The sequence below is a fragment of the Danio rerio genome, chromosome 13 (genome assembly GCF_052040795.2).
Source record: "Danio rerio strain M-AB ecotype USA chromosome 13, GRCz13ab, whole genome shotgun sequence".
NCBI classification, from domain to species: Eukaryota; Metazoa; Chordata; class Actinopteri; order Cypriniformes; family Danionidae; genus Danio; species Danio rerio.
In genome coordinates this window covers 8057501-8070786 of record NC_141033.1, presented here as the reverse complement: position 1 = coordinate 8070786, position 13286 = coordinate 8057501, and the positions used below count along the sequence as shown (strand labels likewise).

The following is a 13286-nucleotide window of genomic DNA, read 5'->3' as shown; positions in this document are numbered from 1 at the left end:
GCGTCAAATCCAGTTTAATCCACTTCTGCTTTTTATGCCAAAAACCTCTAAATCCACTTATTGGAACAAGACAGTGTGAATAGTTGAAAATCACAATATGCAATTACAGATTATGTTACCAAACATAAAACACATTACACAAACCACCTAAAATTTGTCAAGTATTTGTCAAGACATCTGTCAAGTAAATGGCGGTTCATTCCACTGTGGTAACCCCTGATAAACAAGCAACTAAGCGGAAGGAAATTGAATGAATGAAATCTGTCAAGTGCATTAATTGCATTAAAATGGACATTATTTAAATCTTAACTATCTGTTATAAGTTTTAATATTTGGGATTTGGATTTAATGCAAGTAGAACAATGTAAACAAGCTTGTTAATTCAAATGATGTAGTGTAAAAACATTGTGAAATATAAATATCTGTGAATTGTCCATTAATAAAAAAAAAAATAATTTCTTGAAGTAATATAAATAATGCATAGTTTTATACACCATATTTATCTTTTAAAACAGCTTGCATTAGCAAATAAAGCACAGGGTAGGCCTACTGTGCAAAAAAAAGAGGATCAGAAGCTGTCGTTTATTCATCCTCACTATACTCAAGATCTAGGTCTCTTTTTGATCTCTTCTTTATCCTCATAGCATCCATGCGGGATGAAAAAACGTCATCTTAACTTTGTCTTTCGTGAAATGAAGTTGCTGTTTAATGTAACTATAGTGAATCGGACTTATTCAAAGTAGCGCCGCTGCAAACGTAAAAAATGCATGCTACAATTATACATTGTGTTTACTTTTGCTTATAATGCAGAGTTTTGAAATAAGGGATGTTTTCATTTGCCATTCACTGACAGTTGGACAGGCTCATCCAGTTCATCAAACTTCATCTTTTAAAATCAAAGGCGCAATAAAACAGTCTCATAAAGCCGGCTTATCAGCGCGCTGCTACATTGAAAACATATGATTCGATTCACGCTTCTAATTGGTTCTCGGGATATAGCGGCTTTTGCTGTCAAAGGCAAGCGCCGTTTAGCGGCTTATGCCAACAAACTATTATTTCTGAATGCGCTGAAATTTGGATGATTAGAAGCAAATCTATTTGTTGATGGTGTACTATGTGCACAAAACATTCACTTAGGGCCCATCCTAATTCTATTTTTGTATTTTACTTTTTTTTTTTTTTTGGCGTTTTTTTTTTTTGGCGTATTTTTTTTAATTTTTTTAAAGCATGATGGTAAAACACGAACGTGGTTATGAATATATTAAAACATATGCTTGTTTGTTATACCTTACTTTCGCGTTCAACAATGCTGCCGCTGTGGCTTGTGTATTCTGGGAAATTTTCTTACCCCTTTGTTTTGAGTGTGGTCCTGAAAAATCTTCATTCGAAGGGCTATTCATCCCTTCCCCTTAGCCCTACGCCTTCAAGCTAAAGAGAATTAGGACACCCCAACCCCTTGGCGTGGGTCACAAAAAAGTTAGCGGCTTTTGCATCATATATATATATATATATATATATATATATATATATATATATATATATATATATATATGACCAATATCACACTCGTAGCAGTGTGCTATGGCTGTATATTAGCACTGGTGGGAGGCGTGCGTTGGCAATCAAACACAGAGAGTCTAAAACCCTTTTGAATTAGGAACTACTTTCTTCCACCATTTATTCACATCTGCAGTTGACGTCAGAACAGCAGAAGCCGCTACTAATTCACCAGTGTCACTTTAGAGCTAGTATTTGAATGATTCTCTATGGCTTAATGTGAAGCGGCGCTTCTGGTGTGTGACCCCTTAAGGTGATGACAAAACAGCAAATTTTGCTCACATTTTAAGATTATAAGGCTGAACGTGAAATGAAATGCCATCCGACTACAGAGATTTCACACCAGAATGCTGTTGTGTTTGCAATAAGAAAGGACAAGGCTGAATCTAGCTTCTTATTTGCAGCTTGTTATTGACTATCCGGTTCACCTTTAAAAACCACGAGGCTTCCGTTTTTCAGCTTTTTATTCGCATTTAAAATAACACACTGAGCAAGGGCTTATTAAGGCTTATTGATTTATACTTCTGCGTCAAACACCGGCGTATGCTACGGCACTGATGCATAGCCCTTCGCCGTGGCCGTCACTGACGTGCACCTCTCAAAAAATGTAACTACACGTCGCAACGACGCGTAGCGCAAGCTCTGTGATTAGTCGGCTTGGTAGCGCTGACGAGTCTGGGCGGGACCGAGAGCCGCGCGAATGGCGCGAGCATTTGTTTACAAGTGTGGAGTCCTGTGAAGGAGCTCCGGATGGAAAGTTTTGTTTTGTGTTTACCTCATAGTTAAAGTTGTTGCACGTCCGCCGGTTCCTGCCTCAAAATGAGCAAGTTTGAGCCACTTGTACATCCCGGAAGTGTTCAGGAAAAGCAAAAAAGCAGCGAAGAAACTCGACACAGAGGAACATTTACACCTCACTGCCAACTAGCGTTTCGGAAGTGTTAATGCAGACCAACAGAGACAGCGCGCAGAAGTATAAATGCACAGCCACGCGCGTTGCATGCGCCGTGAGTTACGCCGGTCACCTGACGCAGAATTATAAATCAGGCTTTACGCGGTTCTGGCGCCATCTTGTGGATAGACAACGTCAACCGTCTTTGGTCGCTGACGAGCTCTCAGAAATTGTAAATATTTTAAAATAGGCACTATTCTTGCAAATAAACTGCATAGTTGCAATCTAAACAACTACATTCTCCACTAAAAAAGCCTCAAAAATACATTTTGTTATCTAACAACAGTAATATTTGTCAAACTGTAGGGTCTCTGCTTGTTGCTTGCTGTACGTGGGCAGTGTTGTTACTGGCAAAATATCGCACAGCTATCAGCCAATCAGATTCAGTTATTTTTATTTATTTTATTTTTTTTTGTAATTGCAAAATTGTCTGCAAATATCTGGGAATTACCAAAAATAAATCAGTCAATTTTTAGCGAAAAATAAAAAAATTGTGAAAAACTAGGGGGTCTGTATAAGCATGGTTTTATTCACAAAGAATTTTATTTCATACAAAAACTTATCAGTGAAAAAATGTATTGTAATAAACATCTCCCCCATTTTATGCATTAGAAAGAGCAACAACTGCAAGAGAACAACAAGACAATGAGCACTAACTTGATGGCATTGTAGATGTCTTCCAGCATATCTTGATCAAAGTCATTTCCTCCGTTCACACCTTTGAGATTCTTCTTGAATTGCTGGGAAAATAAAATAAAACAACAAACAGGAGGAGGAAACTGATTAAAATGCCTTCATTCCATCCAATTACGGCGACATCCTCCAACTATCGCCTTTCAAATCCAATAATTGGTCTCGGTTTATTACTGCTGGTGTCACTTAATAGGTGTTAGTGTTAAGCAGGCTGGTCTAAGGCCAAGCTCAGCTCAAATAAACACACAGACGTCCGCTGCTGAGTGATGGCGTTAGGCCACTGTTTTACTGCATACTTTCTTAATGGCAGGTAAAGCAAGGGAAACCTGAGCTTCCTCCCCCCGAGAGAGGGATGAACAGAAGGAGAAATAAACAGAGGAGTAAACAGAGGGTCTTTCCAGGACTGCATTTTCCATGGCTGGAGAGAGGGAGTAGACGCACACACACACACACACACACACACACAAACACACACACACAAATGCTAGCTGACACAGAGACAAGACAGCTGGACGCGCCGTCTGCCAAAAGCCCAGTCCCGCCGCGTCTCCTGCTGCTCCCCTTTCACTTCTCCACCTCTGATCCCCTCTGTGCTCAGACTGAATACCTGCTGATTACCATTCCCACTGCTCCCTGTATTCCTTTACAACACTGAAGGTTTCTGTGATCATCTGTTTAAATGGATCTGGTGCTAACGCATGGAAAACTCAAGGTGTCAGTGGGTGCTGAAGAAAAGATGCAAGCAGCCGCAGCCACACGTTACACATTTCTTTTTTTTTGTATTTTGTTGCATTTGAACAAAACAGATTTATTAAAGGTATATATTTATTAAACTAATATTTAAATTACCATACATCATTAGAAATAGAAAGATAATACAAATTAATTAAAAAAAAAATTGCAAACTGTTTGTTTCTCTTGTTTTCTGCGCTGTACACACTCAGAAATAAAGGTAGAAGAGCTGTACCACTGGGGTGGTAGCTTTTTAAAAGAACATATTTGTACTTAAAGGGCATATATTGTTACCTCAAAGGTATATATTAGTACCTAAACATTTCAAGAGGTATACTTTGGTACTTTTTAGGTACTAATGGCCCGTTTCCACTGAGTGGTACGGTACAGTTCGGTTTGGTACGCTTTTATGGCTGTTTCCACTGTCAAAAGGCGTACCGAACCAAACCGTACCACTTTTTCAGCACCCTTTCAAAAGGGTCCCAAACACAAGAAAGGGTACTAAAAGGCGGAGCTAGACGCACAGCTGAACGCTATTGGTTAACAGAGATACGTCATTCACTTACGCAACAAGCCAGAATGTAAACAAAGGACCCGCCATGTTTGAAATACACAGCGAGAGATTACTTGCGCTCGCCGCGTGTCTATATCTGAAATAACAAACTTCTTGAGCTGATGATAATAACGTGCGCTTGATTATTGACAAGCTTTGGAAACTCGATCCTGTGAGAAGCTGACAAACGCGAGAATGACACATTCAGAAAGAAATGGGACAAACGCGAGAGTGGAGCGCGGAAAAAAAGGGGAAGCCAAGGAGCACGTTATTTCTTCAGCAAACGTGAACAAACTGCCTTGTTTTAATTTTTATCATCACCTTTTGGACTAATATGAACTGGGAATGATGGAATGACTCTCTAACAGAGGCTTCATGTGCTGCTGAAGATTACAGACGCAGATGAGAGGTCTGCTCTGACTGTAGGCTATACTTTGTGTTGTTTTGAACCTAATTAAGGACAAAATGTATGCTGTGTGTGCTTATTCTGCAGTTGGTAACATATCTAGGACTGTAAGGGTCTGTATGTGTTCATAAATGTTCATTTATTTATTTTTTTAAATAATTGCAGACGTTACAGTAGGCTATTTGATCATTGATCTGCAGTTATAATCAACTCATGTTCATAGAAATGTTAGTAATAAACATTCATACAGAAGTGTTTGTGTGTAAAGCGTCTGTTTTGTGAGAAGTGCTTTTCATATGATATGTGAGTGACCTGTGCAGCTTTATTGTAGACATTTTCTCGAGCGAGAATGACGTCGACTGAAACTTTGTCATACACCACGCCCACCAAAAGGGTACCCTTGCTAGTGGAAACGCAAACCTGATAAAGGTGACCAGTACCGAACCGTACTGTACCAGTCAGAGGAAACGAGCCATTATATGTACCCTTGAGGTATTAAAAAGGACCCTATAAGTACAAATATGTACATTTCGAAAAGGTACCACCCCAGTGACAGCTCGCGTACCTTTATTTCTAAGAGTGTATACATTTTTTTTTTTACTTAATATTTTACCCTAACATAAATTTGGGCTACTAATTTTTGAATTGTTATCACAATCTTGTTAGATTAGCTTTAGATTTGGCTTCAGTGCTGATTAATCTAATGTATATGCACAAATATAATATTGTGAAGCATCTATAATAATATATATAAATCTAAGTAAAAGATTTGCGAGGGGTGTAATCATTATGTGATGAGCTCTGTATAAAACACACATCTAATCATTAAATAGAAAGTAACCAATTCTATTTTTATTAATTAAAAAATCTTTTTTTTTCATTCATTGTAATGTAGATTTTAGCAGCCATTACTCCTGTTCACAATGACACTTCAGAAATCATTTTAATATGTTAATTTGGTGGTCATGTGAAATGTATTTCTATTATGAACAAAAAAGAGGTACTATTTGGTATTTTTGTACTGTAAGTACTGTGATATACATTTTTTGTTTAGAATACCTTAAAGAACTGTAAATCTAAAATGTTTTTTGATAAAACACAACAGGTTACTGTGAGGCTGGGTTTAGGGTTGAGGTAGGTGTAGATGTTAATAAAACCCAACAGGTGAATGAGGTTGGGTTTAGAGGTTGAGGTAGGTGTGAATGTTAATAAAACACAACAGTTTACTGTGAGGCTGGGTTTAGGGTTGGGGTAGGTGTGAATGTTAATAAAACATAACAGTTTACTGTGAGGCTGGGTTAGGGTTGAGGTAGGTGTAGAAGACGTTGATAAAACACAACAGTTTACTGTGACGCTGGGTTTAGGGTTGAGGTAGGTGTAGATGTTAATAAAACCCAACAGGTGAATGAGGTTGGGTTTAGAGGTTGAGGTAGGTGTGAATGTTAATAAAACACAACAGGTTACAGTGAGGCTGGGTTTAAGGTTGGGGTAGGTGTAGAAGAGATTAATAAAACACAACAGGTTATTGTGAGGCTGGGTTTAGGGTTGAGGTAGGTGTAGATGTTAATAAAACCCAACAGGTGAATGAGGTTGGGTGTAGAAGTTGAGGTAGGTGTAAATGTTAATAAAACACAACAGGATACTGTGTAGTTGGGTTTAGGGCTTGGGGTAGGTGTAGAAGAGATTAATAAAACACAACAGGTTACTGTGAGGCTGGGTTAGGGTTGAGTTAGGTGTAGATATTAATAAAACTCAAGAGGTGAATGAAGTTGGGTTTAGAAGTTGAGGTAAGTGTAGATGTTAATAAAACCCAACAGGTGACTGTGTAGTTGGGTTTAAGGGTTGGATCGGTGCAGATGTTAAAAAAACACAACATGATACTGTGTAGTTGGGTTTAGGGGTTAAGTAGGAGTAGATGTTAATAAAACCCAACAGGTGAATGAGGTTGGGTTAGGTAGGTGTAGATGTTAATAAAACACAACAGGATACTGTGTAGTTGGGTTTAGGGGTTGGGTATGTGTAGATGTAGATGTTAATAAAACCCAACAGGATACTGTGTAGTTGGGTTTAGGGGTTGGGTATGTGTAGATGTAGATGTTAATAAAACCCAACAGGTGACTGTGCAGTTAGGTTTAAGGGTTGGATAGGTGCATATGTTAATAAAACACAATATGATACTGTGTAGTTGGGTTTAGGGGTTGTGTAGGTATAGATGTTAATAAAACACAACAGGTTACTGTGAGGTTGGGTTTAGGTGTGGATATAATTCATAAAACACAACAGGGTGGACTATGTGTCATTTACAAGACATTAAATAAACGAAATGTGTTGAGCCCACTTGGAGCTCAAGTCCCACCCACTTGGAGCTGGTTCTGATCTCTGCTTACTGTATACCCTTTTTTAAATTCTTTGCCAACAATGGAAGTAATTTTATAGTCACTTTTTTTAAGGTTATTGTAAAGATTTTTAAACATCAACAACAGTACTAACAATACATTTTTCTATCTATCCATCCATCTATCTTGTTCCTTAATTGGTTGTAATCATGGTTATGAAATTTGAATTTTTATACGAGGTTTCCATGAAACCACAAACCCCCTCCCAAAAAAGCAAAACCACAAAATGTAAGCCTTTTCTCTATATTTCTGTTGTGAAATGAATTGGATTTGGTGAGGTTCACAGCATGTTTTTGTAGTTCTTCTTTGTAGTTAGAAGTGAGGCATGGCTACATAACAGTAATCTTTATGTGTGGTAAATCTAGGCAATCTAGTTTCATAACACACTTACAAGAAAAACACGTAATACACTTATCTTATACTGTTAAGTCATATAGCTGAAACTGATCTGACACAGAGATTGCGTCTGTAGCTCTGAACATGTGATCTTTTTCTGCATCTGTAGAAGGAACATGCGTCACTCACCTCCAAAGTCATGGGGATGTTCTGCTTTCGAACGTTATGGTTGTGCTGATCGGTGTTTAACATGATCACGGCGTAAGCCAGGGCGAAGCCAGCGTCATTTGTCTGGAAGGGATTACCGTTCACTTTCTGCACACAAAAGAACAAGGCCATATACCTGACTCTGAGTGCAAGAATAGCATGATCAAATCACCTAATATGTACACTTATCTTTACAGACTCAAATCATTCGCCACAAGAAAAATATAAAAGGGCACGGTAATTCCTCAGGGATCTCCTGCAAGTGTAAATGTCAGAAACTGAATCCCTTCCAGTTTCGATACATTGCCATCGGGGAGGGCGCGACCCGCGCGTCTGTGTGGCATAATCACATGAGCTCATTCGTAGAGATCGAGAATGGCGACTAAGAAAAGAAATTACTACGAATACTTTCCAGGTCACTCAGAGAGCACCGCTTTTAATAAGCACATAAGTGAGCCTGTTGGATATGTCCTCGGATCGCCTGAGCTGCTTTCTGCGGGGCGGATGGATGTGTCTCACTTCCCGGTGCAACATTTTCCTCTTCCCCGATTACCTGCGTGACTAATGACCCTGTCCTTGATCCCAAGAGCTATTCCACTGTCCCTAATTACCTGATGATGGGGCCAGTTGGTGGCCAGGATTGCCTTGGAGTGTGGTAATGGAAGAACTGTAAGAATGCTTGTGTCTGTGACTGCAGCGAACCTACTACCTATTTAAAGAGTATATGTGTGTGTTCCCGCTCCAGAGTGTGTATATATATATATATTCACTTCAGTCCCTGCCAGCCCATGCTTGTGTATGCGTGTGGCAGCTGACTTACATGCCAGTTGTCAGTGAAGGTTTCCAAAAGTCGATGAATGACAGGCGCTTCGCCAGGAAGACGGAAAGCCTCCAGATACAAGCGGAGGGCCTCGTCTATGCGCAGACCCTGGAAGGTGAACGTGCTGAGGAAGAGACAGAGATGGCATTAAAACCACTTAAGGCATAATTATCTCAAACTCCAAACTGACAGTCACTTTGAGGCTGCTAGTAATTTACAGTGAGAAGAACATCCAAAGCTAAAGGACAGTATTTCATTTCAGGTGTTAAACTAGGGTTGTGTTGGTGAATGTTGAAAGGACAATCAACTCAACTGAGTTAACAGACCCAGCAAATCTAATGCCTTGTTTCTACTGAGCTATGGTGTATGCCAGATTAGGGATGCAATGATTATAGAGTTTGGTTGTATGATTAAAGTCTAAGGAATACTCACGGTTTCATGGTTATACTGATTATGATTATTATGCATTCATCAATTTCAAAACACTACTACTTTAGAAAATCATATATATCAGGGTTCAACGCTAAGGATTTTTTCTACTCGTCCGATCGGGCCAGTGGTTCAGATTTTTACTTGCCCTGCCAAAATGTTCAATAGCCCCACTAAAAAAGAAAGGGAAGCTAATAGCTATTTTTTTAGCCACATATTTTAAATATTGTGTGAAAATTAAAGTCTGTGAATCTAGAATTTTAAAACTTAAAAAAATGTAAATAAAAATGTTATGCAAACAAAAAGAGCAGTATGGAAAATGTGGATGTATTTTATTGCGGTTTGAAATTATTTAACAACGGGTGGCTGAATTGTGAAACTGACGGCAAACTGTGCAAAACATCACTTAATTTTTTATTTTTTTTGCATAGTTCACACGTAAATGTCTGCTTCCAAAACATTAGAAACAGATATTTTTTTTAGCCTTAGAATTTGATGCTGCCGCCATGTTGCATTTTCTTCGCTTTGCTGGTTGTTACCAGGTTATGGAAAAATATAGAATGCTCAATACAGATAATAGGAACCGGAAAGCAATATGGTGGTTATGACGTCACAGAGAAGGTAGTGTTTAAAGACTTAAAAGCACAAACTTAAAATGCACGCAATTGATAAATAGTCACAGACAAATTCAATGTTGACAGGGCAGCACTGTCCCAATCGGGCCAGTAAGTAACTACTTATAAGGGTTATTTATTGCGGCTCAACCAATTACTAGAGCAGAAAAAAAAAAAAAAAAAACATTTATTTTTGGACTTAAAAATAAGTGGAAAAAAGTTTTTGGTACTTAAACAGAATTAATGATTTTATACCTAAAATAAATGACAAAACAATGAATTAATAAATGAAATAAATAAATAAGAAAAAATTTAAAGTTGTATTTTTCTAATGTAAATGTAAGCTGCATATTAGTTATAAAAGTATTTTCCCTTTTTAAGAGAACAAATTTAGTCAAAGGCTGCTGAACCTATGTCTGAAAGAGATTTTTGATCAAATATTTTACAAAATTGTTTGGTATTTTTCATTTTGTATTTTTTCTTTTCTGTATATTCTATACAAAGTATGAAGCTGATTGGTCCAGTTCTTGTCACATGACTCACGGTGCCCTCGGGGCATTCTTCACTCCCAATATTTGCATGCAAGCAGGCCCAGATTGGCCAATCGGGAGGACCGGGAGAGTTCCTGGTGGGCCAGTCTGTTTTTTGGCCGAGAGGGCCGGTGTTTTTAGCTGCACTCTCAGCAGTCGCACTTTTTTTCATTTATTTATTTATTTATTTGACCATAGCCTCACTCTTTTTATTCATTATTTTGCAACAGCTCCGCTCTTCTTATTTATTGTCTCGCAGCCCCATGAGCAAAATGCAGTCTGCAGGGTAATGATGATGTAACTATCATTCCGGCCACACAAGTGTAATTGTGGTCCAGTGGTCAGCACGTTGCGTTACGACGTGTTCGATCCTCACCTGAGTAATTCTTTTATTTTATTATTATTATTATTATTTTTTTTTTCATTTTTATTGTTAAGACATAAAACTGTAGGGTTGGTTAACATTTAAAGTTCTAAAGCAGCTGTTTTCTTGAAAAAGACGTGATTGTGTAATTAGAAACTGAATTGGCAATGACCTTATTTTAATATAGTCAGTCGTGAACTGAGGTGGGCCGGTCTAATGGTTGAAACTCCAGGGCTGAAAAGGAGTACCACTCCGGCCCTGCGCGCAAGCCACACACTTCGATTGGAAATAACAAACTTGCCTGCCCAAAAGACACAATATGTGAATGAGCCTTAGTTAACAGCCTCAGCCATAGTCTTGTGTGTAGGTATTAGCCTCGGTGTACAAGCTCGTAACTTTAAACTAGCGCACAATTAACATCACTGTGTTTAGTTGCAGCAGTTTTGTTCTGTGCAGAAACACGGTGTTGAGCAGCCTTTACGATTAATTAACCATGACGAATTAAAGCATGGTTTTTAGTCAAATCGGTTAACCGTTGCATCCATATGCCAGACTGTTGTCACAAGATGACAACAAAATCTGTTAGAGCAGGATTCATTGCTTTGCTTTGCCATTGTTTTATTATTGTGTTGTATATATAAAATGGCACTTCATGTTTTGCACACACTTTTGATGATTCCCACTAAACCAAGTGTTCAGCAGAGAGTCTAGCTCCACCCTTTTAATGCGGTACTGTTGTGCTGGATAATCTTTAAAAAGGGTGCCAAAAAACAAAAGAGAGTATAGTTCATTATTTCGATACCTTTGTCAGTTGAAACGTAAATAAATGCATACTCTACTGTAATTTTTTCCATGCTAACTAGCAGACACTGTAAAAAGGTAATTTCCATGGGCTAGAGTTTTCTTAAAGGGTATTCAAGTGTCATCGAGTGATAAAATATTGTGGAACTACTATACAAGAGTTATTATTATGGATTAATAAGGTTTTTATTTTGGCTTTTTTTTAAAGGATTATGGTAAAACACGAATGCAGTTATGAATGTACTAAAACATATGCTTGTTTGTTGTAAAAATTCATAATAATGACAAAAATACTCATTTGTAGATCTCCTGACTTCTGTGTGCAGCTATGCTGCTGTTGCAGATGGTGTATTCGGAGAAATTTTCATACCCCTTGGTTTTGAGTGTTGTCCTGAAAAATCTCCATTTAAGGGGTATTTAGCCCTTCCTCTTAGCCCTATGCCTTCAAGCTTAAAAGAATTAGGACACCTCCTATCCCTTCACAGGAAAGGGGAGGAATTGGGATTGGGTCTATATTTCGGAGTGTGTGTGTGATCTTACTTAGTACAATGCGATTCTGTAATAACGTCTATGTTTATCCTGGAACATCATTCCTTTTCAAAAATGTAGTGCACGCCTAATCATCTTAAGAGTTGCTTTACGTATATACATTTTCTAAGCATACGAAGCAGTTGCACTTAGTGAGTGTAACATTGTTGTATGTGTTTGCATTTTAACTGTTTAATTTGCGATAAAGTAAGAAAACATACATATTGTTATTATTATTTTTTAAATTTGTTCTAATTTAATTAAACAATGAATAACAGATTAGCTTTTATTCATCTTTGTTAATTCTAGTCATTTATTATTAGTTTTATATTGTTGGACTAGAGTTGAACTATGATCAATAAATGCTTTATTTACTGGTTTATTTATTCTTATTAGTTCGTGTCAGTAAATACATTAACCAACAAAGCCTTTTTGTAAAGTGTTATAAATATTTTTAAAATTGGTCAAAAGAGACAATAAGGACAGTAAGACTGGAAAAAAACAAACCAATTCTGTTCATTATATAACATAATTGTGTTTAGAGGACTTAAAGCTAGTTTTAAACTGTCAAAATTATTTAGAAAAAAACCTCCACTACTAACAGAAATTTCTCAGGTTTCATTCAAACAATCTTGATTTGTGTTTTACAACGTTGAATGAAAGTCTTTTGGGTATGAAAATACAAGCGAATTTAGGTTTTTAAAAGAAGTATCGCTTTAAAATAAATACTGTAAATTAAAATTTTTTTATTGTGATGCTTTTTTTAAATTGTACAGTGAAATCTTCTTATTTACATCAGCATACATTTGAGTGTACACAATAATTTACAGTCCTAAAATTGGCTTCATTTATTTTACACAATATAATTGACTTCTTTCTTCAAAGTAACTTTATCCTCAAATGATGGTTTGAGTTGGTTATATTCAGCTAACCTAATTCTTACATTAAATCACATGTTAGAAAGAAAAGATTTACTTGACAAAACTGTCCAGCAGGTCAGTATTCCTGCGATCGCTGATGAACTCTCCAATCATCTTCTTGTCCAGACGGGGGTTTTCTCTCAGCCATTGGGCTACTTCGTTATTATCCATGGGGCTACTGAGCAGGCCTTTCTCCTGCAGGGTCTGAATGCCTTTCTTTGGCTTCTGATTGAACTGTTCTGTACCCGTGATCAGAAGCTTCGGAGTACAATTAATAAAAATAATTAATAAACCAATGTTATTCCATTGAAGAGGTTTTAATATTCACAAATGTAAAATGCAGACACATGCAGATTGAAGTGTGCTCACCTTCTTCTTGTTCTTGATTTCCAGAAGTTCCTGAGAGTCTGGAAGATAGCTGGAGAAACGATGAGGCTTCTTCGAGATTTTC

The 13286-nt window shown here is 37.5% G+C and overlaps 1 protein-coding gene across 20 annotated transcripts in view; it reads right to left on the bottom strand.

Moving 5' to 3' along the window:
• The window catches only part of gbf1 (golgi brefeldin A resistant guanine nucleotide exchange factor 1), a 167139-nt gene that overhangs the window by 33533 nt on the left and 120320 nt on the right, over window positions 1-13286 (bottom strand). For all 20 annotated transcript variants that reach the window (XR_015505573.1, XR_015505574.1, XR_015505572.1 and 17 more), the window contains 5 exons: window positions 13205-13286; window positions 12891-13093; window positions 8650-8773; window positions 7812-7937; window positions 3164-3246 (listed from right to left, as the gene is read on the bottom strand). The exon at window positions 13205-13286 is cut by the window's right edge and continues 7 nt beyond it. Coding sequence is in view for 11 of the 20 variants with exons in the window: in XM_087278781.1 (XP_087134907.1) it covers window positions 3164-3246; window positions 7812-7937; window positions 8650-8773; window positions 12891-13093; window positions 13205-13286 (618 nt within the window). In the remaining 9 variants the exon portion in view is untranslated. The remainder of the gene's footprint in view (window positions 1-3163; window positions 3247-7811; window positions 7938-8649; window positions 8774-12890; window positions 13094-13204) is intronic.